General features: G+C 46.1%; 1 protein-coding gene across 4 annotated transcripts; it reads right to left on the bottom strand.

Annotated features, from left to right (window-relative positions):
• Window positions 1-10,676: 10,676 nt before the first annotated feature.
• Window positions 10,677-17,838, bottom strand: LOC100383226 (uncharacterized). Of its 4 annotated transcripts, none has more exons than XM_008670169.4 (14): window positions 16,627-17,838; window positions 15,555-15,838; window positions 15,363-15,475; window positions 15,119-15,217; window positions 14,970-15,026; window positions 14,588-14,743; window positions 14,419-14,500; window positions 14,216-14,306; window positions 13,573-13,737; window positions 13,363-13,482; window positions 12,809-13,014; window positions 11,407-12,731; window positions 11,134-11,324; window positions 10,677-11,021 (listed from the first exon to the last, which is right to left on the bottom strand). In XM_008670169.4, the coding sequence occupies exons 2-14, from the start codon at window positions 15,646-15,648 to the stop codon at window positions 10,913-10,915; spliced, it is 2,808 nt and encodes a 935-aa protein (XP_008668391.1). In that variant the 5' UTR covers window positions 15,649-15,838; window positions 16,627-17,838; the 3' UTR covers window positions 10,677-10,912.
• Window positions 17,839-23,764: the final 5,926 nt, after the last annotated feature.

Here is a 23,764-nt window from a genome sequence, read left to right as displayed (position 1 = left end):
GCATTTTCAGCCGTTGATCTACAGGGGCGGACCGTCCGGACCTGGCTCGCGGACCGTCCGCGCTCAGCAGAATGGCCCAACGGCTAGGAAGTGGTTGGTGGCTATAAATACCACCCCAACCACCTCCATTCATAACACCCAAGCATTCCAATCTTCAACATTCAATACAAGAGCTAGCAATCCATTCCAAGACACATTCAAAGCCTCCATCTCTCCAAGTTTCACAATTGAGAAAAGAGATCATTAGTGATTAGTGGCTTGAGAGAGAAAGTGATCCGTGTGTTATTTGTCGCTCTTGTCGCTTGGCCTTTTGCAATCGTGCTTTCTTTCAATCTTTCATAGCGATCAAACTCACTTGTAATTGAGGCAAGAGACACCAATCTTGTGGTGGTCCTTGTGGGAACTTTGTGTTCCAAGTGATTGAGAAAAGAAAGCTCACTCGGTCCGAGGGACCGTTTGAGAGAGGGAAAGGGTTGAAAAAGACCCGGCCTTTGTGGCCTCCTCAACGGGGAGTAGGTTTGCGAGAACCGAACCTCGGTAAAACAAATCCACGTGTCACACTTCTTATTTGCTTGTGATTTGTTTTGACCCTCTCTCGCGGACTCGATTTTATTTCTAACGCTAACCCGGCTTGTAGTTGTGTTTATATTTGTAAATTTCAGTTTCGCCCTATTCACCCCCCTCTAGGCGACTATCAATTGGTATCAAAGCCCGGTGCTTCATTAGAGCCTAACCGCTCGAAGTGATGTCGGGAGATCACGCCAAGAAGGAGATGGAGACCGGCGAAAAGCCCACTACAAGCCACGGGAGCACTTCATCGCAAGAGTCCCGCACCAAGAGGAGGGAGAAGAAGAAGATCTCCTCCAACAAAGGGAAGGAGAAGAAATCTTCTTCTCACCACAAAGAGAAGAAGGAAAAATCTTCTTCCCACAAGCCGCATCGGAGTGGAGACAAGCAAAAGAGGATGAGGAAAGTGGTCTACTACGAGACCGACACTTCATCAACATCGACCTCCGGCTCCGATGCGCCCTCCGTAACTTCTAAACGCCAAGAGCGTAAGAAGTTTAGTAAGATCCCCCTACACTACCCTCGCATTTCTAAACATGCACCTTTACTTTCCGCCCCATTAGGCAAACCACCAACTTTTGATGGTGAAGATTATGCTAGGTGGAGTGATTTAATGCGATTTCATCTAACCTCACTCCACAAAAGTATATGGGATGTTGTTGAGTTTGGTGCACAGGTACCGTCAATAGGGGATAAGGATTATGATGAGGATGAGGTGGCCCAAATCGAGCACTTCAACTCTCAAGCGACAACGATACTCCTCGCCTCTTTAAGTAGAGAGGAGTATAACAAAGTACAAGGGTTGAAGAGCGCCAAGGAGGTTTGGGATGTGCTCAAAACCGCGCACGAAGGAGATGAGCTCACAAAGATCACCAAGCGGGAAACGATCGAGGGGGAGCTCGGTCGGTTCCGGCTTCGCAAAGGGGAAGAGCCACAACATATGTACAACCGGCTCAAGACCTTGGTGAACCAAGTGCGCAACCTCGGGAGCATAAAGTGGGACGACCACGAGGTGGTTAAGGTTATTCTAAGATCTCTTATTTTCCTTAACCCCACTCAAGTTCAATTAATTCGTGGTAATCATAGATATACTAAAATGACCCCCAAGGAAGTTATCGGGCATTTTGTAAGTTTTGAGTGCATGATCGAAGGCTCGAGAAAGATCAACGAGCTTGACGAACCCACCACATCCGAAGCTCAACCCGTCGCATTCAAGGCGACGGAAGAAAAGAAGGAGGAGACTACACCAAGTCGACAACCAATAGACGCCTCCAAACTTGACAATGAGGAAATGGCGCTCGTCATCAAGAGCTTCCGCCAAATCCTCAAGCAAAGGAGAGGGAAAGACTACAAGTCCCGCTCCAAGAAGGTTTGCTACAAATGTGGTAAGCCCGGTCATTTTATTGCTAAATGTCCTATATCAAGTGACAGTGACCGAGGCGACGACAAGAAGGGGAGAAGAAAGGAGAAGAAGAGGTACTACAAGAAGAAGGGCGGCGATGCCCATGTTTGTCGGGAGTGGGACTCCGACGAAAGCTCTAGCGACTCCTCCTCCGACGAGGACGCCGCCAACCTCGCCGTCACCAAGGGACTTCTCTTCCCCAACGTCGGCCACAAGTGCCTCATGGCAAAGGACGGCAAAAGGAAGAAGGTAAAATCAAGCTCCTCCACTAAATATGAGTCTTCTAGTGATGATAATGCTAGTGATGAGGAGGATAATTTGCGTACTCTTTTTGCCAACCTCAACATGCAACAAAAGGAAAAACTTAATGAATTGATTAGTGCCATCCATGAAAAGGATGATCTCTTGGACACCCAAGAGGACTTCCTTATTAAAGAAAATAAGAAGCATGTTAAGGTTAAAAATGCTTATGCTCTAGAAATTGAAAAATGTCAAAAATTATCTAGTGAGCTAAGCACTTGCCATGAAACAATAGACAACCTTAGAAATGAAAATGCTAATTTGTTAGCTAAGGTTGATTCTCATGATTGCAATGTTTCAATTCTCAACCCTAGAGATAATAATGATGATTTGCTTGCTAGGATTGAAGAATTGAACATTTCTCTTGCTAGCCTTAGAATAGAAAATGAAAATTTAATTGCTAAGGCTAAAGATTTTGATGTTTGCAAAATTACAATTTCCGATCTTAGAGATAAAAATGATATTCTTCATGCTAAGATTGTTGAACTTAATTCTTGCAAACCCTCTGCATCTACTGTTGAGCATGTATCTATTTGTACTAGATGTAGAGATGTTGATATTAATGCTATTCATGATCATATGGCTTTAATTAAACAACAAAATGATCACATAGCAAAACTAGATGCTAAAATTGCCGAGCATAACTTAGAAAATGAAAAATTTAAATTTGCTAGAAGTATGCTCTATAGTGGGAGACGCCCTGGCATCAAGGATGGCATTGGCTTCCAAAGGGGAGACAATGTCAAACTTAGTGCCCCTCCTAAAAGATTGTCAAATTTTGTTAAGGGCAAGGCTCCCATGCCTCAGGATAACGAGGGTTACATTTTATACCCTGCCGGTTATCCCGAGAGCAAAATTAGAAGAATTCATTCTAGGAAGTCTCACTCTGGCCCTAATCATGCTTTTATGTATAAGGGTGAGACATCTAGCTCTAGGCAACCAACCCATGCTAAGTTGCCTAGAAAGAAAATTCCTAGTGCATCAAATGAGCATAACATTTCATTTAAGACTTTTGATGCATCTTATGTGTTGACTAACAAATCCGGCAAAGTAGTTGCCAAATATGTTGGGGGCAAGCACAAGGGGTCAAAGACTTGTGTTTGGGTACCTAAAGTTCTTGTGTCTAATGCCAAAGGACCCAAAACCATTTGGGTACCTAAAGTCAAGAACTAAACTTGTTTTGTAGGTTTATGCATCCGGGGGCTCAAGTTGGATACTCGACAGCGGGTGCACAAACCATATGACAGGGGAGAAAAGGATGTTCTCCTCCTACGAGAAAAACAAAGATCCCCAACGAGCTATCACATTCGGGGATGGAAATCAAGGTTTGGTCAAAGGTCTTGGTAAAATTGCTATATCTCCTGACCATTCTATTTCCAATGTTTTTCTTGTAGATTCTTTAGATTACAATTTGCTTTCCGTATCTCAATTATGTCAAATGGGCTACAACTGTCTATTCACTGATGTAGGTGTCACTGTCTTTAGAAGAAGTGATGATTCAATTGCATTTAAGGGAGTGTTAGAGGGTCAGCTATACTTGGTAGATTTTGATAGAGCTGAACTCGACACTTGCTTAATTGCTAAGACTAACATGGGTTGGCTATGGCACCGCCGACTAGCTCATGTTGGGATGAAGAATCTTCATAAGCTTCTAAAGGGAGAACACATTTTAGGACTAACAAATGTTCATTTTGAGAAAGACAGGATTTGTAGCGCATGCCAAGCAGGAAAGCAAGTTGGAGCTCATCATCCGCATAAGAACATAATGACGACCGACAGGCCACTGGAGCTCCTACACATGGATCTATTCGGCCCGATCGCTTACATAAGCATCGGCGGGAGTAAGTACTGTCTAGTTATTGTGGATGATTATTCTCGCTTCACTTGGGTATTCTTTTTACAGGAAAAATCTCAAACCCAAGAGACCTTAAAGGGATTCTTGAGACGGGCTCAAAATGAGTTCGGCTTAAGGATCAAGAAAATTAGAAGCGACAACGGGACGGAGTTCAAGAACTCACAAATCGAAGGCTTCCTTGAGGAGGAGGGCATCAAGCATGAGTTCTCTTCTCCCTACACTCCACAACAAAATGGTGTAGTGGAGAGGAAGAATCGAACTCTATTGGACATGGCAAGGACCATGCTTGATGAGTACAAGACTTCGGATCGGTTTTGGGCGGAGGCAGTCAACACCGCTTGCTACGCCATCAACCGGTTGTATCTTCACCGAATCCTCAAGAAGACATCATATGAACTCCTAACCGGTAAAAAGCCCAACATTTCATATTTTAGAGTCTTTGGTAGCAAATGCTTTATTCTTGTTAAAAGAGGTAGAAAATCTAAATTTGCTCCTAAGACTGTAGAAGGCTTTTTACTTGGTTATGACTCAAACACAAGGGCATATAGGGTCTTTAACAAGTCCACTGGACTAGTTGAAGTCTCATGTGACGTTGTGTTTGATGAAACTAACGGCTCTCAAGTAGAGCAAGTTGATCTTGATGAGATAGGTGAAGAAGAGGCTCCATGCATCGCGCTAAGGAACATGTCCATTGGGGATGTGTGTCCTAAGGAATCCGAAGAGCCTCCAAATGCACAAGATCAATCATCCTCCTCAATGCAAGCATCTCCACCGACTCAAAATGAGGATGAAGCTCGAGTTGATGAAGTAGAAGATCAAGCAAATGAGCCACCTCAAGATGATGGCATTGATCAAGGGGGAGATGCAAATGAGGAAGACAAGGAGGAAGAAGAGCAAAGGCCGCCACACCCAAGAGTCCACCAAGCAATCCAACGAGATCACCCCGTCGACACCATCCTCGGCGATATTCATAAGGGGGTAACCACTAGATCTCGTGTTGCTCATTTTTGCGAACATTACTCTTTTGTTTCCTCTATTGAGCCACACAGGGTAGAGGAAGCACTTCAAGATTCGGATTGGGTAGTGGCGATGCAAGAGGAGCTCAACAACTTCACTAGAAATGAGGTATGGCATTTAGTTCCACGTCCTAACCAAAATGTTGTAGGAACCAAATGGGTCTTCCGCAACAAGCAAGATGAGCATGGTGTGGTGACAAGGAACAAAGCTCGACTTGTGGCCAAAGGATACTCTCAAGTAAAAGGTTTGGATTTCGGTGAAACCTATGCACCCGTAGCTAGGCTTGAGTCAATTCGTATATTATTGGCCTATGCTACTTACCATGGCTTTAAGCTTTATCAAATGGACGTGAAAAGTGCCTTCCTCAATGGACCAATCAAGGAAGAGGTCTATGTTGAGCAACCTCCCGGCTTTGAAGACAATGAGTATCCTAACCATGTCTATAAGCTCTCTAAGGCGCTTTATGGGCTCAAGCAAGCCCCAAGAGCATGGTATGAATGCCTTAGAGATTTCCTTATTGCTAATGGCTTCAAAGTCGGTAAAGCCGATCCTACACTCTTTACTAAAACTCTTGAAAATGACTTGTTTGTATGCCAAATTTATGTTGATGATATTATATTTGGGTCTACTAACGAGTCTACTTGTGAAGAGTTTAGTAGGATTATGACACAGAAATTCGAGATGTCTATGATGGGGGAGTTGAAGTATTTCTTAGGATTCCAAGTAAAGCAACTCCAAGAGGGCACCTTCATTAGCCAAACGAAATACACTCAAGACATCTTAACCAAGTTTGGAATGAAGGATGCCAAGCCCATCAAGACACCAATGGGAACTAATGGGCATCTCGACCTCGACATGGGAGGTAAGTCCGTGGATCAAAAGGTGTACCGGTCGATGATAGGTTCTTTGCTATATTTATGTGCATCTCGACCGGATATTATGCTTTCCGTATGCATGTGTGCAAGATTCCAAGCCGACCCTAAGGAAGCTCACCTTACGGCCGTAAAACGAATCTTGAGATATTTGGCTTATACTCCTAAGTTTGGGCTTTGGTACCCTCGGGGATCCACATTTGATTTGATTGGTTATTCGGATGCCGATTGGGCGGGGTGCAAAATCAATAGGAAGAGCACATCAGGGACTTGCCAGTTTTTGGGAAGATCCTTGGTGTCTTGGGCTTCAAAGAAGCAAAATTCGGTCGCTCTTTCCACCGCCGAAGCCGAGTATATTGCCGCAGGCCATTGTTGCGCGCAATTGCTTTGGATGAGGCAAACCCTGCGGGACTACGGTTACAAATTAACCAAAGTCCCTTTGCTATGTGATAATGAGAGTGCAATCAAAATGGCCGACAATCCCGTCGAGCATAGCCGCACTAAGCACATAGTCATTCGATATCATTTTCTTAGGGATCACCAACAAAAAGGGGATATCGAGAATTCTTACATTAACACTAAAGATCAATTAGCCGATATCTTTACCAAGCCTCTTGATGAACAAACTTTTACCAAACTTAGGCATGAGCTCAATATTCTTGATTCCCGCAATTTCTTTTGCTAGATTGCACACATAGCACATTTATATACCTTTGATCGTATCTCTTGTATATGCTATGACTAATGTGTTTTCAAGTCTATTTCAAACCAAGTCATAGGTATATTGAAAGGAATTTGGAGTCTTCGGCGAAGACAAAGGCTTCCACTCCGTAACTCATCCTTCGCCATCGCTCCATGCCACTCTCCATCTTTGGGGGAGAAAGCAAAAGGACTTCGTCTTTGGTATAATCTTAACTCATTTATTTATGACCAAAGGGGAAGAAAGTACTTCTAGGGCTCTAATGATTCCGTTTTTGGCGATTCATGCCAAAAAGGGGGAGAGAGTATGAGCCCAAAGCAAAAGGACCGCACCACCACCAATTTCAAAAAACTTCGTGTTTTCAAAGAATTTTATCATTTGGTATCCTATTGTGTTCAAAAGGGGGATAAGTAGTATTTCAAAAATGATATATCAAAACCCTCTTGAACACTAAGAGGAGGATCTCATTTAGGGGGAGTTTTGTTTAGTCAAAGGAAAAGCATTTGAAACAGGGGGAGAGAATTTCAAATCTTGAAAAATGCTTCTCAAAATCTTATTCATTTACCTTTGACTATTTGCAAAAGAACTTTGAAAAGGATTTACAAAATAGTTTGCAAAAACAAAACATGTGGTGCAAGCGTAGTCCAAAATGTTATATAAGAAAGAAACAATTCATGCACAAATTCCAAGCAACCTTTGCACTGACATTATGCAAACTAGTTCAATTATGCACTTATATATTTGCTTTGGTTTGTGTTGGCATCAATCACCAAAAAGGGGGAGATTGAAAGGGAATTAGGCTTACACCTATTTCCTAATTGATTTTGGTGGTTGAATTGCACAACACAAATAATTGGACTAACTAGTTTGCTCTAGATTATATGTTCTACAGGTACCAAAGGTTCATCTATAACTATACGAAATCGACTGTCCGGAATACCCTAGATTATCCCGGACAGGAGAAGCTTTTTGGAAAAACAGGCCAAGCGCGGACCGTCCGCGACACAAGAATGACCCTCGGACAGAACCAATGCGAGAACACAAGTTTCCACTACGGACTGTCCGAAGGAAAAGCAAAGACCGTCCGAGCCCTCGCGCGGACCGTCCGGCCTCAGGCGCGGACCGTCCGGTCGGTAAGAAACCGAAAAACCCGAAGGTAACGGGTTCGGAGAAATGAATTATAAGGGGCCTCGCGGACCGTCCGGGGTGCACGACCGGACCGTCCGCGACTGGCTCTGTCTGACATCTGACGACGCATTAAATGCAATATAGCCGTTGATATAGCCGTTACTGCTGACCGTTGCATTTTCAGCCGTTGATCTACAGGGGCGGACCGTCCGGACCTGGCTCGCGGACCGTCCGCGCTCAGCAGAATGGCCCAACGACTAGGAAGTGGTTGGTGGCTATAAATACCACCCCAACCACCTCCATTCATAACACCCAAGCATTCCAATCTTCAACATTCAATACAAGAGCTAGCAATCCATTCCAAGACACATTCAAAGCCTCCATCTCTCCAAGTTTCACAATTGAGAAAAGAGATCATTAGTGATTAGTGGCTTGAGAGAGAAAGTGATCCGTGTGTTATTTGTCGCTCTTGTCGCTTGGCCTTTTGCAATCGTGCTTTCTTTCAATCTTTCATAGCGATCAAACTCACTTGTAATTGAGGCAAGAGACACCAATCTTGTGGTGGTCCTTGTGGGAACTTTGTGTTCCAAGTGATTGAGAAAAGAAAGCTCACTCGGTCCGAGGGACCGTTTGAGAGAGGGAAAGGGTTGAAAAAGACCCGGCCTTTGTGGCCTCCTCAACGGGGAGTAGGTTTGCGAGAACCGAACCTCGGTAAAACAAATCCACGTGTCACACTTCTTATTTGCTTGTGATTTGTTTTGACCCTCTCTCGCGGACTCGATTTTATTTCTAACGCTAACCCGGCTTGTAGTTGTGTTTATATTTGTAAATTTCAGTTTCGCCCTATTCACCCCCCCTCTAGGCGACTATCAAATACCACGGTGTTTTGCTTGCTTTTTCTCAATCCCGTTTGCGAGGAATCTCCACAACTTGGAGCCTCTCGCCCTTACAATTGAAGTTCACAAATAAATACAGAGCAAGGGGGGAATGAGCAACGCACACAAGACTTCAAAAGATCAGAGCAACACGCACACAAGCAGCAACAAGAGCTCGCAACACAACTCCAAGAGTTCATAACTCCACAAGAGCTCTATATGCTATCACAATGAATCGAATGCGCGAGATCAATGTCTTGGTGCTTAGAAAGGTTGTAGGAATGCTTGGTGTCCCCCTCCATGCGCCTAGGGGTCCCTTTTATAGCCCCAAGGCAGCTAGGAGCCGTTGAGAACAAATCTGGAAGGCCATCTTTGCCTTCTGTCGTCGGGCGCACCGGACACTGTCCGGTGCCCGATTTCCTTCCTTAAACAGCGCAGTCAACCGTTGCAGATGCGGGAGCCGTTGGCGCACCGGACATGTCCGGTGCACACCGGACAGTCCGGTGCCCCCTTCCGACCGTTGGCTAGGCCACGTGTCCCGCGCAGATCGCGCGGCCGACCGTTGGCCCGGCCGACTGTTGGCTCACCAGACAGTCCGGTGCACACCGGACAGTCCGGTGAATTATAGCCGTACGCCGTCAGCAAATTCCCGAGAGCGGCCTCTTCGGCCGAGGCAGCCTGGCGCACCGGACACTGTCCGGTGCACCACCGGACAGTCCGGTGCCCCAGACCGAAACAGCCTCTTGGTTGTACACAGCCAACTCTCCTCTTTTCTTCTTCTTCCTGTTTCTGATATTTAGACAAGTATATTAGTACATAAAACCAATGTACTGAGACTTAGAAACATACCTTAGCTCTTGATTTGCAATTTGTTCATCCATGGGCATAGATTCACATTTAAGTACTTGTGTTGGCACTCAATCACCAAAATACTTAGAAATGGCCCAAGGGCACATTTCCCTTTCACCCCTACCAGTCATTCAACAAATATCCAGTCGTTGGATGTGAAGGACCGTGATCTAACCTCCGTCATAGATCAGGACAAGACTAACGTGAAAGGGAAGCTAGACGAAGACAAAGACCACGACAAGCGGGAAAGAGCAAAGTTTTAGTGGGCAATAATATCCACAACCTCATCTTTGGAGAAGTAGCTACATCAACGTCTAAGCAACATAGCATGCTCACGCTCTCTGAGATCATTGCTACAGAGCCACAACTTTGACTTAGCTACAATGGTGTGAGGTCCCAATTAAATTTTTAAGGGATGGTTAACAAATTTGTTTCTCCAACCCAATCCGAGCATGCTTATAACTTGGCTTCTTGTCCTCAATCCGAGCATGCTTAAAACATTGCTTATAGGCGTTATATTTGACATAGATAATTTTACTCTCGACTTGTTTTTAGGTCTCATATTTGATAGATGTTGTATTATTTGGCAACGTATTAGGTGCAAAACAAGTTTCCGTGTAAACTCCGTACAAACCAACTAACAAAAGTTAAAAAAAATCTCAAAAAAAATTAGATGTACTTTATTGCCTACTCTACCACTATATAAAATTTCAAGTTCAAATATACAATATGTTAAGAGATATAAAAAGGAAAAAAAATCTGACATGTAAAAAAGTGAAAATTACTTTAGAATTTTATTTTTTATATATTTTAATATATAATAAATTTGAATTTATAATTTTATACAGTGATAGAATGGGCAAAAAAATGCATCCATATATTTTTTTTAGATTTTTTGTGACTTTTGTTAGTTAGTTTGCACGGAGTTTACTAAAAAAAAATTACTGGTTTGCACCTCACGTTGCCATATTATTTACGATCGTCACATCGTCAGTCCAAACAATCTCATGATTTCTATATCATCCAGACGAAGATTTTTTTTTAAATTTCTTGTATTAATATAATAAATAAATAGATGGGATAATTTGATACATTATCACCCCCTTCCTCGTAAGCTCATAATTTAAGTCATTGCATGAAAAAATAGAAAATAGACCTGTAATGCACCGCCATATAATAATGGTCTCTTCTCGTGCTAGAAAAGAATCAAAGCATTCAGAGAATTGGATGCACGTGATGTATCTTTTATTTACAAGAAGAGCCGCTGCGTGGCTACGAAGAACACTCATTTCTCGTATTTGCGACGTTACACTGTGCAGGCTGCGCAGGACATATAGCCCTGACTTTCTAAGCCATTTGCATGCAGTCGTTCAAGACATGCACGCCATTCTCGCTCATCTGCTGTACTTCCGAAGGCGCCAGGATCCGAATGCATCTCACACAGTTGATGAACTCCCTGCCAAGAGGAAGAAAGAAGCACCGTAAGGTTATGCATACATTGTTGTTGGTGTTGTTGTTTCGAAAACGAACAGAGGACTAAGGGCAAAGAAGGCTAATAGAGTACTTACTCCCACGGGTCGTCTCCAACGAGGAGAACATCGTTCTCGTAGTCGACATAAACAAGCTTCCAGTCTGAACTGCCAGGGTGTTCCAGTTTCCCCTGTAGTCCAAACATGCAGGCAATGGCTGACCTCAACTCATGGTAGTCTCTAAACCGTGTAACGTCGATAGATCTTCCAACTGATCCTAACTTTTGAACCTGTCATCATGGAAAGCATGATAAGCAAAAAAAAGAAAGAGAAAAAACACATTTTTTCATTTTAAAGATCTTTTCAGTGCACCTTTGTATATGTCCGGACCGGTGGTTTCAGTGGCTTCACACTTCGATCCATACAGTACTCGACCGCCGCCGCATCCATACTGCACGAAGGTGTTCCCATGGAGCTGTTGTGAATCTCCTGCAGAGGCAAGGCCTGGCATTCTTTTATGTTTGATAGTTTTGAGAACGTCCCTGCATCAAAGCTCCCTGTCGCCAGTGGTTGAAGGCAGGAGCTGTTGATATGGACAGCTTCCATGTGTAGGCCACTTAAGGATGCACTCTGGCTCTCCTCCGAGAAGCTCATCTGCACATAGGAGTTGGACGTGCTCTGCAAGTTGCTGCCGTCGTGTTGGGCATCCAGATGTTGCATCTCAGGCGACATAAATGTCAGTGTGTTTATATCTGGACTGCTGATGAATTCTTGGATGGAATTAGGAAAGCACTCGGAAAGGCAAGAGGTTTGGAACGCGTCCATGCCGTCCGCGTTCATTGTGGAAGGTGGTATACCTTCAGACGGATTAAAGATGCTATCCGATGTGGTAACTGAATGGATGCCATTGGAGTCTTGGTAGCAGGAAGGCGGGATCATCCAATCCAGACCCTCAAAGAACTGTGAGAAACACCCTTGGTTTGGGAACGAGCTGACGGACTTCCCTCCATCAGGTGACTTTGATGACTCTAACTTCGGTGGTGGAAGTAGACCATCTTGTTCAACCTGCTGAACTTGTAGCTCTCCAGCAAAATCACCACGTGTGAGTGCACCAGATGAATCCTCATTGTTCCCACAGGTAGCTTGTTCTGCTTCAAAGTCTGCCGATGTTGGTTCTGAACCATGCCTTTGCTTGTCACAGATCTGAGAAGGTACTGAAGAAATCTCAGATTTATCCGAAATGGTTTTGTGAGACGAGCTCTTCTTGCTCCTTCGCGTTTTTGTTTTAGGGTCACTCTTGCTGTTTGGATCCGAAATGCTCTGACTTGAGTATGAATCCGTGCTTCTTGGGACTCTTGGTTTAACATTCATCTCCGGTGCAGTGATTGAATCAATACCTGGCTGAACATCACAGCTTACTTGATCACCTTTTTGAATACCAAGGGCGTTTAACTGCTGCTGAGATTCATTCCAACCAGTGGAAGCACCTAATGTCGTTGGAGGGAAATAGCTTTGCTTAGCATTTTGAATAATGCTGGAAAATGATGATTGTTGACAAGCAATTGAACTCCCGAGGTTCTGGGCAGATTGATTGAGAAGCAGCAAAGCAATGTCTGAACTGATCCCTGGCATGTGCTGCAAGTTACCAAAAGGACTTCCTTGTGGCTTTGAAATTGATGACACATGTAGGCCAGAAACTGCAGATGGAAAAGGTAGAAATTGTTTCAGATTACAGCTTCATCCAAAAGAAACCTACTGAATGGTAGAGAAGTACCTCCATAACTAGGAAGACATTGCCTTTTCGAATTCAATGGGGAAGAGAAAACCATGTTCTCTGGAGTTTCGATATCCCATAGACTAACTCTTTCAGGTCTTTCTCCATACCCATGTTCATCCCATTCTACCTGCAAGTTGCGCCATTTTGAGTTTGGCCATCGCATCGGTTCATAGTCGCTAATTCCCACAATTGTACCTGTGCATCTGCAATATAAAGCAGCTTGGTTTCAAATGGTCATGGCACAGAAGTACTCATCATATAGTAAGCTGAAATTCAATTCTACAAATTCTAACTTAAATGGATAGTTTACATTCAATCCGAGAACACATATTTTAGAGGTAGCATGAAAAGATCTGATTTATTCTTTCTGCAAAGCTTAGGATGAAGACACGCTCCAGTAATATTTTGTTTTTGAACATTAAAAGAGTGTTTACCTACATTGACACTAAGTCACTAACATTAATTACAGATGATGCAGTAAAATTCAGAACACAGAACAAGAAATAGAACATGCAACCTACATACAAAGACTAAGTGCAGAGAAGACAAACCTGCGCTTGCTTGACTCCTCCGTCTCAAACATCATCGCGAATCTCATTCCAACTGATGGTTGCAGATATGTGGCCATATTGTACCTTGCGAGAGGAATCACAAATGGCGACGGGCTTGTCCTATAGAGATTTCAAGGACACATGTATGTAAATATGCCTACGAGAAAAGCGTGCTAAATAACAAGTAAAATGATTAGATAAATTACATACCGAGGATTGTAGTAAACAGTAAACGAGCCACCACTTGATGCTGCATGAGCTGCAGCAGCAAGAACACCAATGTGCATACTGTCAGTAGACAGGACGGATGATGACAAAGCCGGTTGTTGTCTGGTGGCCCGCCTAACACCCACAAGGAGCTGTGACTTCTCATCCCTGCACCAGCATTTTTCTGTCATTGGTGGCTTTGCACTGTAGAAAGATTATTATTTGGTAGATTATGATACTCTGGATTGGATCATGCATCAGTTGTTGCTTTTACAATGGCATTGGGAAATATTAGCACATATTGGTACATAGCTTGTAATGAGACACTGAAAAACTATGAAGTTTAAATTTAATTTGGTGATCAAATAACATACAGATCACATGGTATTTACTTCATTACAGCAACATAAAATAAATTGAAGGAAAGATTCTACATGGTGATCAATTTTGTAACCCTTTGATATGATTGAGAAACATTACATTTTTTTAATAAGGGGTATTTATTCCATTGAGATCATGAATAAACCCAGTTTCTGCCTAACAGCATTCAACCAACCATAACAGATTTAGTTTCACAACAGTGTCATGTGCCTTTGCCTTAAGGCAAAGAATAGACTTATACATGTTACTCGGTTTAAATGCTGACCTGATAAATAAGACAGAGTCACCAGCTTTAAGCCGTTTCGCACCAACAAAAAGACTCCATCCAGTTGTTAGAAGATGTCGCTTTGGCTGGCCTGCAAGAAACATCAAGGCAAGAGAGTGTTAGACAAGTGGACCAAAGATATCCTGCAAATTTTTATTCACGAACTAAGCGAGACCAAGTCAGACAGTGTCCGACCCTACCACGATAAATGTGACGGAATGTCCACATGTTATCATGCAGATCTCGAACGATAAGCTCCTGATTAGGAGGCTGCATTGAATAATCCTGAGGGTTGAAAACATGGGTATGAGCTGAAGCTGAAAAGAAAAATAGTGAACTGTGCAAAAGGCAAGTTGGACAAGCATATCGTACCAACTGCGGAAACAGCTTCTCTGCAGCTCTCCGTGGCACCGAGAAACCACCATGCGTACTTGTATCACTTGCAGTCAAATTCTTGCAGAAATATTCACTGGGGTGCTTGCTTTTGGTATAAGCACCGAGCGTTGGGATTGGGAACACATCAGTTTCCTGAAATGGTCGGCAGGATGCCAGGATTAAAAGATTCATCAGCTTCTGAATCATAGCTACTGGTGCTTTCTAAAGGCAGTGCATGTTACTACAGTGCTTTCTGTTGGTAGCTACTAGAGACAAAACTGGTGTGCACTATTGTATAAAAAGCCTCAAATTACATTTTTGAGGCCAAACTCTGAAACTTACAGGCTATGCACCAATGCAGCGTCCACAGTTCACTTACCGAGTGTACTGGTTGCAGGGTCATCTGGGCATAAATCTCATCAGTTTCTTTGTCAGCCTGTGCAAGTCGAGCATTAACTGTTAGCGAATAGGCATTGGAGTACCCCCCCAAACATTAGGAACTGAACTAGCAGTGCCATTTACACTTACATGCAAAGTGATGTTGTGGACTTGACATAGCAGCTGCGACGGGAGACTCGGGTAGTTTGGGATGCGAGAGTTGGGTATCTTTTTAGTGGTAGCAGCAACCTGCAAAAAGAACAGCTTCAGCATCGACAGTTCGTATCGCAAGCACAGGTCATAAACTCGTAATCCATATGCAGAGCAGCAGTAACATTTTCGGAAACCTCTCTTGAGAAAAAGAATGTTGAGAATCCACTCAATTCGAACTAACCTGCTCGCTGTGCCCCTGGGGGAAGTAGTAGACGAGGCTCCCCCGCTGCGGCAAGCAGACCAGCGGCCCCGCGCACGCGTGCCACAGCTCGGAGTTGATCACCTTCTTGGCACCTGACGGAAAAGGAAAGGACAGGGTAAGAATACAGAACTTTGCATGAGCAGCAGAGCAAGCAGTAGCAACCACACTCACCCTGCGTTTCTCCCATGAGCTGCATTTCGTCGAGCAGCGCCGCCGCGTTCCTCAGGACACCCGACGTGGCCTTCTCGTACGAGGACGTCATCATCTACAGTCCCCAGACCCAGAGATGGCGTACCAGACCCAAGCTGGAAAAAGGAGAACTCGGGCTCTCTTGAAGCCAACAAGACCCCCGGCGAATCTATCCAATCTCCGTTTCCCAGCAGCAGCTTACGCGCACTTCGTCATCGTTGATGGGCGAGAAGTGAGGAACTCTACCCTACCGCGCCTGCATGCCACTGTGAGAGAGGACGAGAGTGGTAAATGGCAAGCGAGATGTTGCCGTTTCGCGAACAGCAGGCAAAGAGGAGGGTGGAGTAAAAAGGCCAGGTGGAAGAAGAAGACCCGGCCCCAACCCGCCCAAACGCATTCGCAGCAGTCGTCGTAGTTGTACATTGTACTACTCCACCAAGCTGCTAGTGCCTAAACGCGGGCTATGAGGTGTGGGACTGGGTCCCCCCATGCGGCCATGCATGCCATGGCGACCACAGCACGACCCCGCCTTTTCCCAAGAAAGCAGGCGGCTTTTGTGTCCTCACGCCGCGCATGCCATGGCCAGGCCTCCTACGACTACTACGAGGCAGAGTAGGAGTAAAGCCCAGCAGGAGCACGCAGAGCACAGGGCTAGCTAGCTAGCTAGGGGCCTGCCTACACGAACGCGCAGTGGTACGTAGAATGCTCCTCTCCACCTAGCTACTACGTGCGTGCAGCGTGCTGGAAGCCTGGAATCGAATGAACTCGATCGACGGCGTGCACGCCACCTGGCGCCGGCCGGCTCCTGAGTCCTGACATGCTCTGGAGAAGCCCCGTCGTCGCGAAAACCTGGAATGCAATGCAAGCAACTGTGCCGAGCTGAAGCATGGGCGGGCGGCAACGACAAGACAGCTTGGTGGTGAATGGACGCAAGCATGCAAGAGTGAGTATGCGCGGATACGAACGGCAATGCCGAGCAAGACTCAGAGCTTCTCTTGGCCTATAGCTAGGTTACAATAAGGCGGAATGTGCAAAACAAACAGATAAACCACACCTCGGCTTGTCTTCTCTCCTGGGGCTGGCACCTGGAGCGCGCCACACACAAAGCAAGGAAGCACAATGCCAAGGCTTTGCTGGTGGGAAGCTCCAGATATAAAAGCAAGCGGGCGGGGGGAGTGAGATGATAGGGCAGACAAGCGGCGACGATCGAATCCGTGGCAAGGCGTCGTCGTAGTGTGAGGAAGAGTGGCGCGTTGTAGCTGGGTAGCAGGACGGAGCGAACTGTGATGGTCGAGTGGTGGTGGCCTTTGGGCTTGGGCGGGCTAAAAAGGATGCCGACCTTTCGAGGAGGAGGGGCGATGCCATGATGCCGCATCTGTGCAAGCATGCTTCGCTGCCTGCCGATGCCGGGCAGCGGAGTCACTCCTCCGTCGTCCGTCCCAGCCTCCCAGGCCAGCCAGCCAGCCAGCCCTCTTTCTTTCTCCGTCGTCGTCCTGCACCTGCGCTGCGCGCGCTGCCTTTGCGTCTCAGCCCCGTCTTGACCCTTCCCCCCACATGTCAGTCAGCAGAGGAAGAAAGAGAGAAAGCCGTGTGCGTGCCTACGCGTGCTGCCAAGCGCGACGCGCCACGCCACGCCACCGCTGCGCTACCCCTCTCGTCGCGGTCGAGGACTCGAGGTGGTGGTGGTGGATGGGACGGGACTGGACTGGACTGAGAGGACGCTTAGGCTCAGGCGTGGCCGCGTGGGGTGGATCTGCCCGGATCCATCCATTCCTTCCGCAGGCCGACGCGACGCGCGCGGCTCCGGAGGCCGACGCCAACCACCCAGTACCAGTACTTGGCAGCCTTGCCTTGGCGCAGAGTGGGAGAAGACGAGGCAGAGCCGCAGAGCCAGCCAGAGCAGCGGCGCGCGGAGTACGTTTCGGGTCCTTGCGTGGACCGCTACAGACCGACGGGGGATGGGGGGAAGACCTGCAGCCCCGCCCGCCGGAGACCGCCGGACCGACGACACCTCCTTCCTGTGTCGGTCTTTGCTGACGCAGCGCAGCGGCGCAGGCTGCGTCCTGGACCCTGGTAGTACGTACGTGTACGTCGGCGTGACCGTGCCAATTTACACAACGCACACACGCACGCATGCATCATGCTGCGCGCGCATTGTACGTCCTGCTGCGTACCTCGTGCATGGTCTGGTGTACTGGTACATGGTCGTCGGGACGTCTACGTCTCTTGTATAGCCGTAGTATAGTACTCCCTCCAATCAAACGGACGACAAATATTTGAGTACGGAGATGATACTAGATAATACTAGAGTATTCATTTTTTTTGCCGAGAGATGTTGGCTAGTAAAAAAACTTAATTTAAATAACATGGGTTTTTCAGATACCATATCATGGATTTAAAAATTCTGATTTAAATACCTTTGTCAACTGGGGTCCGCTAGTCAGTCGGAGGAGATAAGTTACGTCTACCTGGAAGAATCCACCCCTGGACGAAGCCCACAGCACCGAGCCTGAAATCGGGCTTGGCGAAACCCGTACAGGGCGAGTGTGCCAAAGGGAAACCCACTTGAGTGGATCCCGCGCCTGGCTCAAAACCGACACATCATAAATGACCGATCGCATTAAATGTGTTTGGCGCCGGGCTACAATGGATGTGTCGGTGTGCTTTTCACTCATGACGTACGAATCTGTTTAGCACGAAGAACGAAGAGCTTGGACCGGGCCAGTCTGGCCCGGCCCAATTCCCAGCACTACGCGCTACGTACTTCCCATATACTACCAGTTGCCTGGCTTAGCCTCTGCTGTTAGGGGGTGATCTGGTACTCGTATGGTAGGACTAGGAGGGTGGGGTGGGGACGCTCTCGGCCCCCAAATCATTCCGTTTCGTCACACTTTGAGCCACAGCCGACAAAGAAAAAAGGGAGAGAAAGAAAGAAAGGTTCCCAATCCGCAAAAGGCGTGGAGTGAGCAAGACCTGACTGAGACTGACGGTCGAGAGCGTCTACCCCCTCCCTTTTTTGACCTTGGGCGTGCATCCTGTATGGACCGGCCGGCGGGTGCGTGCGTTGGAGTAGTGCCGCCGACCGGCGCGCGTGACTCTCGAGTGCGCGCGTTTTCAACGATGCCACCACGCCTTTTACTCGCGTACGTGCAAAAGAAAGAAAACAGGCCAGAAGAAACGGAGTTGACAATGCTACTGCCGCCGGTGTAGTCAAGCGTAGAAGAAGAGGACGCTACTACACACACACACACACACACATCGCGCGCACACCCCGTTCTAACTTCTAAGAGAGGACGCTACTACACACACACGAATCCGAATACCTCGGGGCAGACCGCGAATCCGAATAGGCTCGCTGATCAGCGCTGGCAGCAGCAGCCTGCAAAACCCCGGGCCGTCCACTCGGTGCACGGGCCTCCTTCCGTCCGTCCTGCTGCCTGCGGACGACGACGCGACCGCACCGCACCGGGTCCGTCGCGTTGCGCGTCACCCGCGCCAACGCGTGACGAGGTCGCTCCGCACCGTACGTACAGGACAGGAAGAATGACAGCACGGCAGGGCTGCTCGACTGCCGTGCCGCGAACGCTCCCGGTCCCGGCCGGGCCTCTGCCCCACCGCTCTCCTCTCCTCGGCCGCTACCGCAAATGGACCCGGCCGCGTCCTGGGACGGCGCCGAGGATAGGCATGGAGGTGGAGGAGGACGACACCGACGCGCCGGTCACGGTCGTCAGGGAGAGCCTGGACTGGACCTGCTAGCTGCTGCTGCGCTGAGACGCTCGCTGAGCTGACGACCGCTCAGGTGCCTCCACCCCCTACCGGCGGCCACAGCCGGGCTCCAGATGGCAGGTTTTAGCGACGCTGCATGGCATGCGGGCCCCGGCAGCAGCGACGCCGGACCGGACGACGAGCGGAGCGGTGGGGTGGAGCCGAGGGGGCAGAATCCCGGCGACCACGCCCTCTCTCACACGACACGACGGGGGACAGGACCTGCCGCATGACGTCATCGGACAGACGGGAGGGGGGAATCAAAAGCAGCAGCGGCAGCAACCAGAGCATCAGCAACCCTTGTCTTTTTTTTTTTTTATTTTTTCCACGCCTCGGACTTCGCCAAGACCGAAACAGTGTGCGTGCGCGTGCTTGCTTCGAGTGCTCATCACGTACCATACCAACTAGTACTACTGTGCACGGCGTACGCATGTATGCTACCGTAGCAGCGAAAATTTTGGTAGCCGGATCGGTCAACTCTAAATGTACTTAACATTGTCAAAAAAAAAATTGGATGCGAGGTTCAGGTTTGCAAGAGACCAAACTCGTGTGAGTTCCAGCCGAGAGTACTGTGTGCGTTTTAAAACTGTACTCCATCTTGTGTGAAGTGCTCTGATGCTCGCTGTTATTCAACCTAAAACCATGCGCGAAGCTGTCGATGTGGCCCTGCTTTGCACTTACTTGTGTACGATACGATTGGTTCACGTAGGCCTCCTAATGGCAAAAAATCCAATCCACTCCCACCCATACCCAAATCTAATTACTTTGATATCCATCCCACACCCAACCAAAAATACTAGAGGGAAGTTAAACCCAACCCATCCAATAGCATTATTGATCTCAAACCAACCCGTAAGGGCTTGTTCGGTTAGCTCTCAATCCATGTGGATTGAGTGGGATTGGATGGGTTTGAATCCCAAACAAGTCAAACTTCTTCTCATTTTTTTCCAATCCCATCCAATCCATGTGTGTTGGGAATAACCGAACAAGCCCTAATTGGGTGGAAACCCATGAAAAATCCGTGGGTTTAGCTTATTGTCTCTCACATCAAGCCAACCGCATACACATTTTAAAAATCACATTTTAAAGCAGTAAATTAATTCAAATGAAAAAGTTTTCAACTACAAATTTGTATAACTCATCATGATGTACATTTTATATTTTGAACATTTCTTCATATGATAAACTAAAAATAAATTTGTTCATAAAATCTATATCTCTCTCATAGTTTATGGAACTACGAGAGATATGTATCGAATTTGTGCATATTGTTAGAACTATCATGTGAGATGAACAAATAATCAAACAACCAAAATAAACTTTGTAGATCATGAAAAGTTATAGAAGTTTGTAGTTGACAACTTTTCATTTGAAGTCATATTGTCAACAAAAACTATGCCTGAATTTAAAAAATTTAAATTTTGAATTTTGAAAACAACCTCGAAAGAAAAAACCACCAACGTGAAAGTTGTAGGTATTGAAGAGTTATAAAACTTTGTAGTTGACAATGTTTTGGTTTGAAATCATCTTGCCAGGCAAAACTATGTTTGAATTTTGAATTTTAAATTTTTCAAACTACCTCGGATGGAAAAACCACCAAAATAAAAGTTGTAGGTCTTGAAATGTTATGAAACTTTGTAATTGTCAACTTTTTTATTTGAAATCATCTTATCATTAAAAAATTCGTGTGAAGTTTTCAAATTTAAAATTCAAATTTTGTAAACGATCTCGGATGTAGAAACTATTAAAATAGAATTTGTAGATATCAAAAAGTTATGCAACTTTATAGTTGGTCACATTTTTAAATAAAATGGTACTGATAAAATGGTATAGTATAGTGTGCTGTGTGTGACTAAAGAAATCAAAGACTTATCTAAATCTGAAATAAAATGGTACTGATTAAAGTGGTAGTCTGATTGGTGAATACCCATGGAAACTCATACCTATACAAATCCATCTATACCCATGGGTATCCACCATTTTGACCCACAATATAAAATAAACCCACCCAACCCAACCCGTTAATAATTAAAACCCATCACAACCCACCAAAACAAAACCATTTCTTAAACCCACCTAAAATACCCATTTACACCCACCCCATTTGCAGGCCTAGGTTCACGTACGAGCGACCAGTTTGTGTTCGGTGCACATTTGAACCAAACGAATATCATTATGTTGCATGGATGATGTGGATCAAGCTGGTTATTGTAAAGATATAATGTTATCGATCGTCCTATTACACTACCGGAATCCGAGACTTTGTCGAGTGCCGGACGTTTTGCCGAGTGCCTTTTGTCGAGCACTCGGCAAAGTAGGCTTTGCCGAGAGCCGCACTCGGTGAATTCCTGCTCTCGGTAACGAGCTGGTTTACCGAGTGCAGGACACTTAGCACAGAAGAACTCTCGGTAAAGACATGTTTGTCGAATGTCAAACACTCGGCAAAAGTGCGCTCAACAAAGGACCGTCATCGGCCGTCATAAAGCTGACGGCCGTCAGCCTTTGCCGAGGGCCGAGGGTCGGCACTCAGCAAAGAGGCTTCTTTGCTGAGTGTCAAATATTTAGCACTCGACAAAGAACTCTTTACCGAGTGTCTTCTCTGGACACTCGGCAAAGCTTATTTTTATTTTTTAGATTTTGTCCCTCAAATTTTTTGTGGTATGTTCCTACACTATGTAGACCTCCATGTATCATTTGTGGACAATTATAACAGAGTTTTCAATCGTTAGTAGATTTAGTTCGTTTATTTTAATTTCATCGAAAAATTCAGATTTGAACTGCAGGTCACTCGAAACTTAAAAAATTGTGCATGCAAAAATGATATTCATGTTACTTAGCATAAGTGACGACCGATTCCAAGAGCGGACCGAAAACTTCGAGCAACATGCTCACTAAGCATGGTCGTGAACTTGCCATCCATATATTTAAAAATTGTATAAAACACAAACAAAGTCAGAAAATCATAAAACTTGTCCACGTGTCATGATATCATATGTAGAGGCTGTGATAAAAATTTGAAAAAGTTTCGAGACAACTGTAACGCACTATGTGTAGAAACCTAAGAGATCCACATTGAAACTCTATGATTTAATGTGTAGTTCTCTTAGGTTTCTACACATATGGCATGTTTGGTTGGCTTCTCTCCGTAGCCTGGCTGCATGAGCCAGGCCGGCGGGAGCCTGGCTCCAGAGATGCGACCAATTTACTCGCGCCTGCAGAGCCTGACCCAGAGTGCTTTGAGTATCGTGCGAGCCTGGCTCCACATCTGCACACAGGTAACCAAACACACACCTCACACGAGTAGAGCTTGGTTGACAACAACCAAACACCAGCTCATTGCATCACATGATACAAGCACCAACAAATACAGTCAACCAAACACATGGATAGTGTCTCACAACTTTCTCCAAACATTCTAAAATTTTCATCACAGCCTCTATATATGATATCATGACATGTTAAAAAGTTTCATGATTTTCTGACTTTGTTTGTGTTTTATACAATTTTTAAACATGTAGATGACAAGTTCACGGCCATATTTAGTCAGGTTGGTGCTCTTAGTTTCCGGTCCCCTCCTGAAATAGGTCGTAACTTATGCCAAATAGCATGAATATAATTTTTGCATACAGGGTTTTCCAAGTATCGAGTGACTTGCAGTTCAAATTTGAATTTTCCAAAGAAATTCAAATACACGAACTAAATCTAATAGTTATAAAAACACTTTTATAATTGTACCAAAACGGTACTTGTAGGTCTATATAGTGTAGGAACACACCACAAAAAAGTTTGGTTGCCAAAAATAAAAAAATAAAGTATACTTTGTCGAGTGCTGTCCAGCTAGCACTCGGCAAAGACGTCTTTGCCGAGTGCCTGTACAGCTAGCACTCGGCAAAGTTATCTTTGCCGAGTGCCGGATCGCGGGCACTCGGCAAAGAAGGTAAGTAAACCGCCGTCGCGACCCTCTTCTCTCTTCTCCTTTCCTTCTCTCCTTTCACTTTCTTCCTTCTCTCTTCTCTGCCACCCGCCCCGCACGCCGCCGCCCGACCGTCGCCCGGCCCACGCGCCCGGCTCGCCGCTGACGCCCGACCGCCGCCCACCCCCACGCTCCCGGCAAGCCGCCGCCGGTCGTGCCCACGCGCCCGGTCGCCGCCCGCCCCACGTGCCCGGCACGCCGCCGCCGGCCTTCCGCCGCCCGCCCCCACGCGCCCGGCGTGGCGTCACCGACCGCGCCCACGCCGCCTGAAAGTCGCCTAGAGGGGGGTGAATACGGCGAAACTGAAATTTACAAATATAAACACAACTACAAGCCGGGTTAGCGTTAGAAATATAATCGAGTCCGCGAGAGATGGCGCAAAACAAATCGCAAGCAAATAAGGAGTGAGACACGCGGATTTGTTTTACCGAGGTTCGGTTCTCGCAAACCTACT

The sequence above is a fragment of the Zea mays genome, chromosome 2, assembly GCF_902167145.1.
Source record: "Zea mays cultivar B73 chromosome 2, Zm-B73-REFERENCE-NAM-5.0, whole genome shotgun sequence".
In the NCBI taxonomy this organism is placed as follows: Eukaryota; Viridiplantae; Streptophyta; class Magnoliopsida; order Poales; family Poaceae; genus Zea; species Zea mays.
The sequence above is the reverse complement of the archived record's forward strand: the minus strand, read 5'-3'. Positions and strand labels throughout refer to the sequence as shown.

Excerpts from the sequence above, each read along its gene's own strand:
- LOC100383226 (XM_008670167.3), bottom strand. The coding sequence starts at position 15,648 with ATGATGACGTCCTCGTACGAGAAGGCCACGTCGGGTGTCCTGAGGAAC. Across the intron at positions 13,483-13,572 it reads ACTGTTTACTACAATCCTCG|GACAAGCCCGTCGCCATTTG; the intron begins GTATGTAATTTA and ends AAATCTCTATAG. Across the intron at positions 11,325-11,406 it reads CGGTCCGGACATATACAAAG|GTTCAAAAGTTAGGATCAGT; the intron begins GTGCACTGAAAA and ends CCATGATGACAG.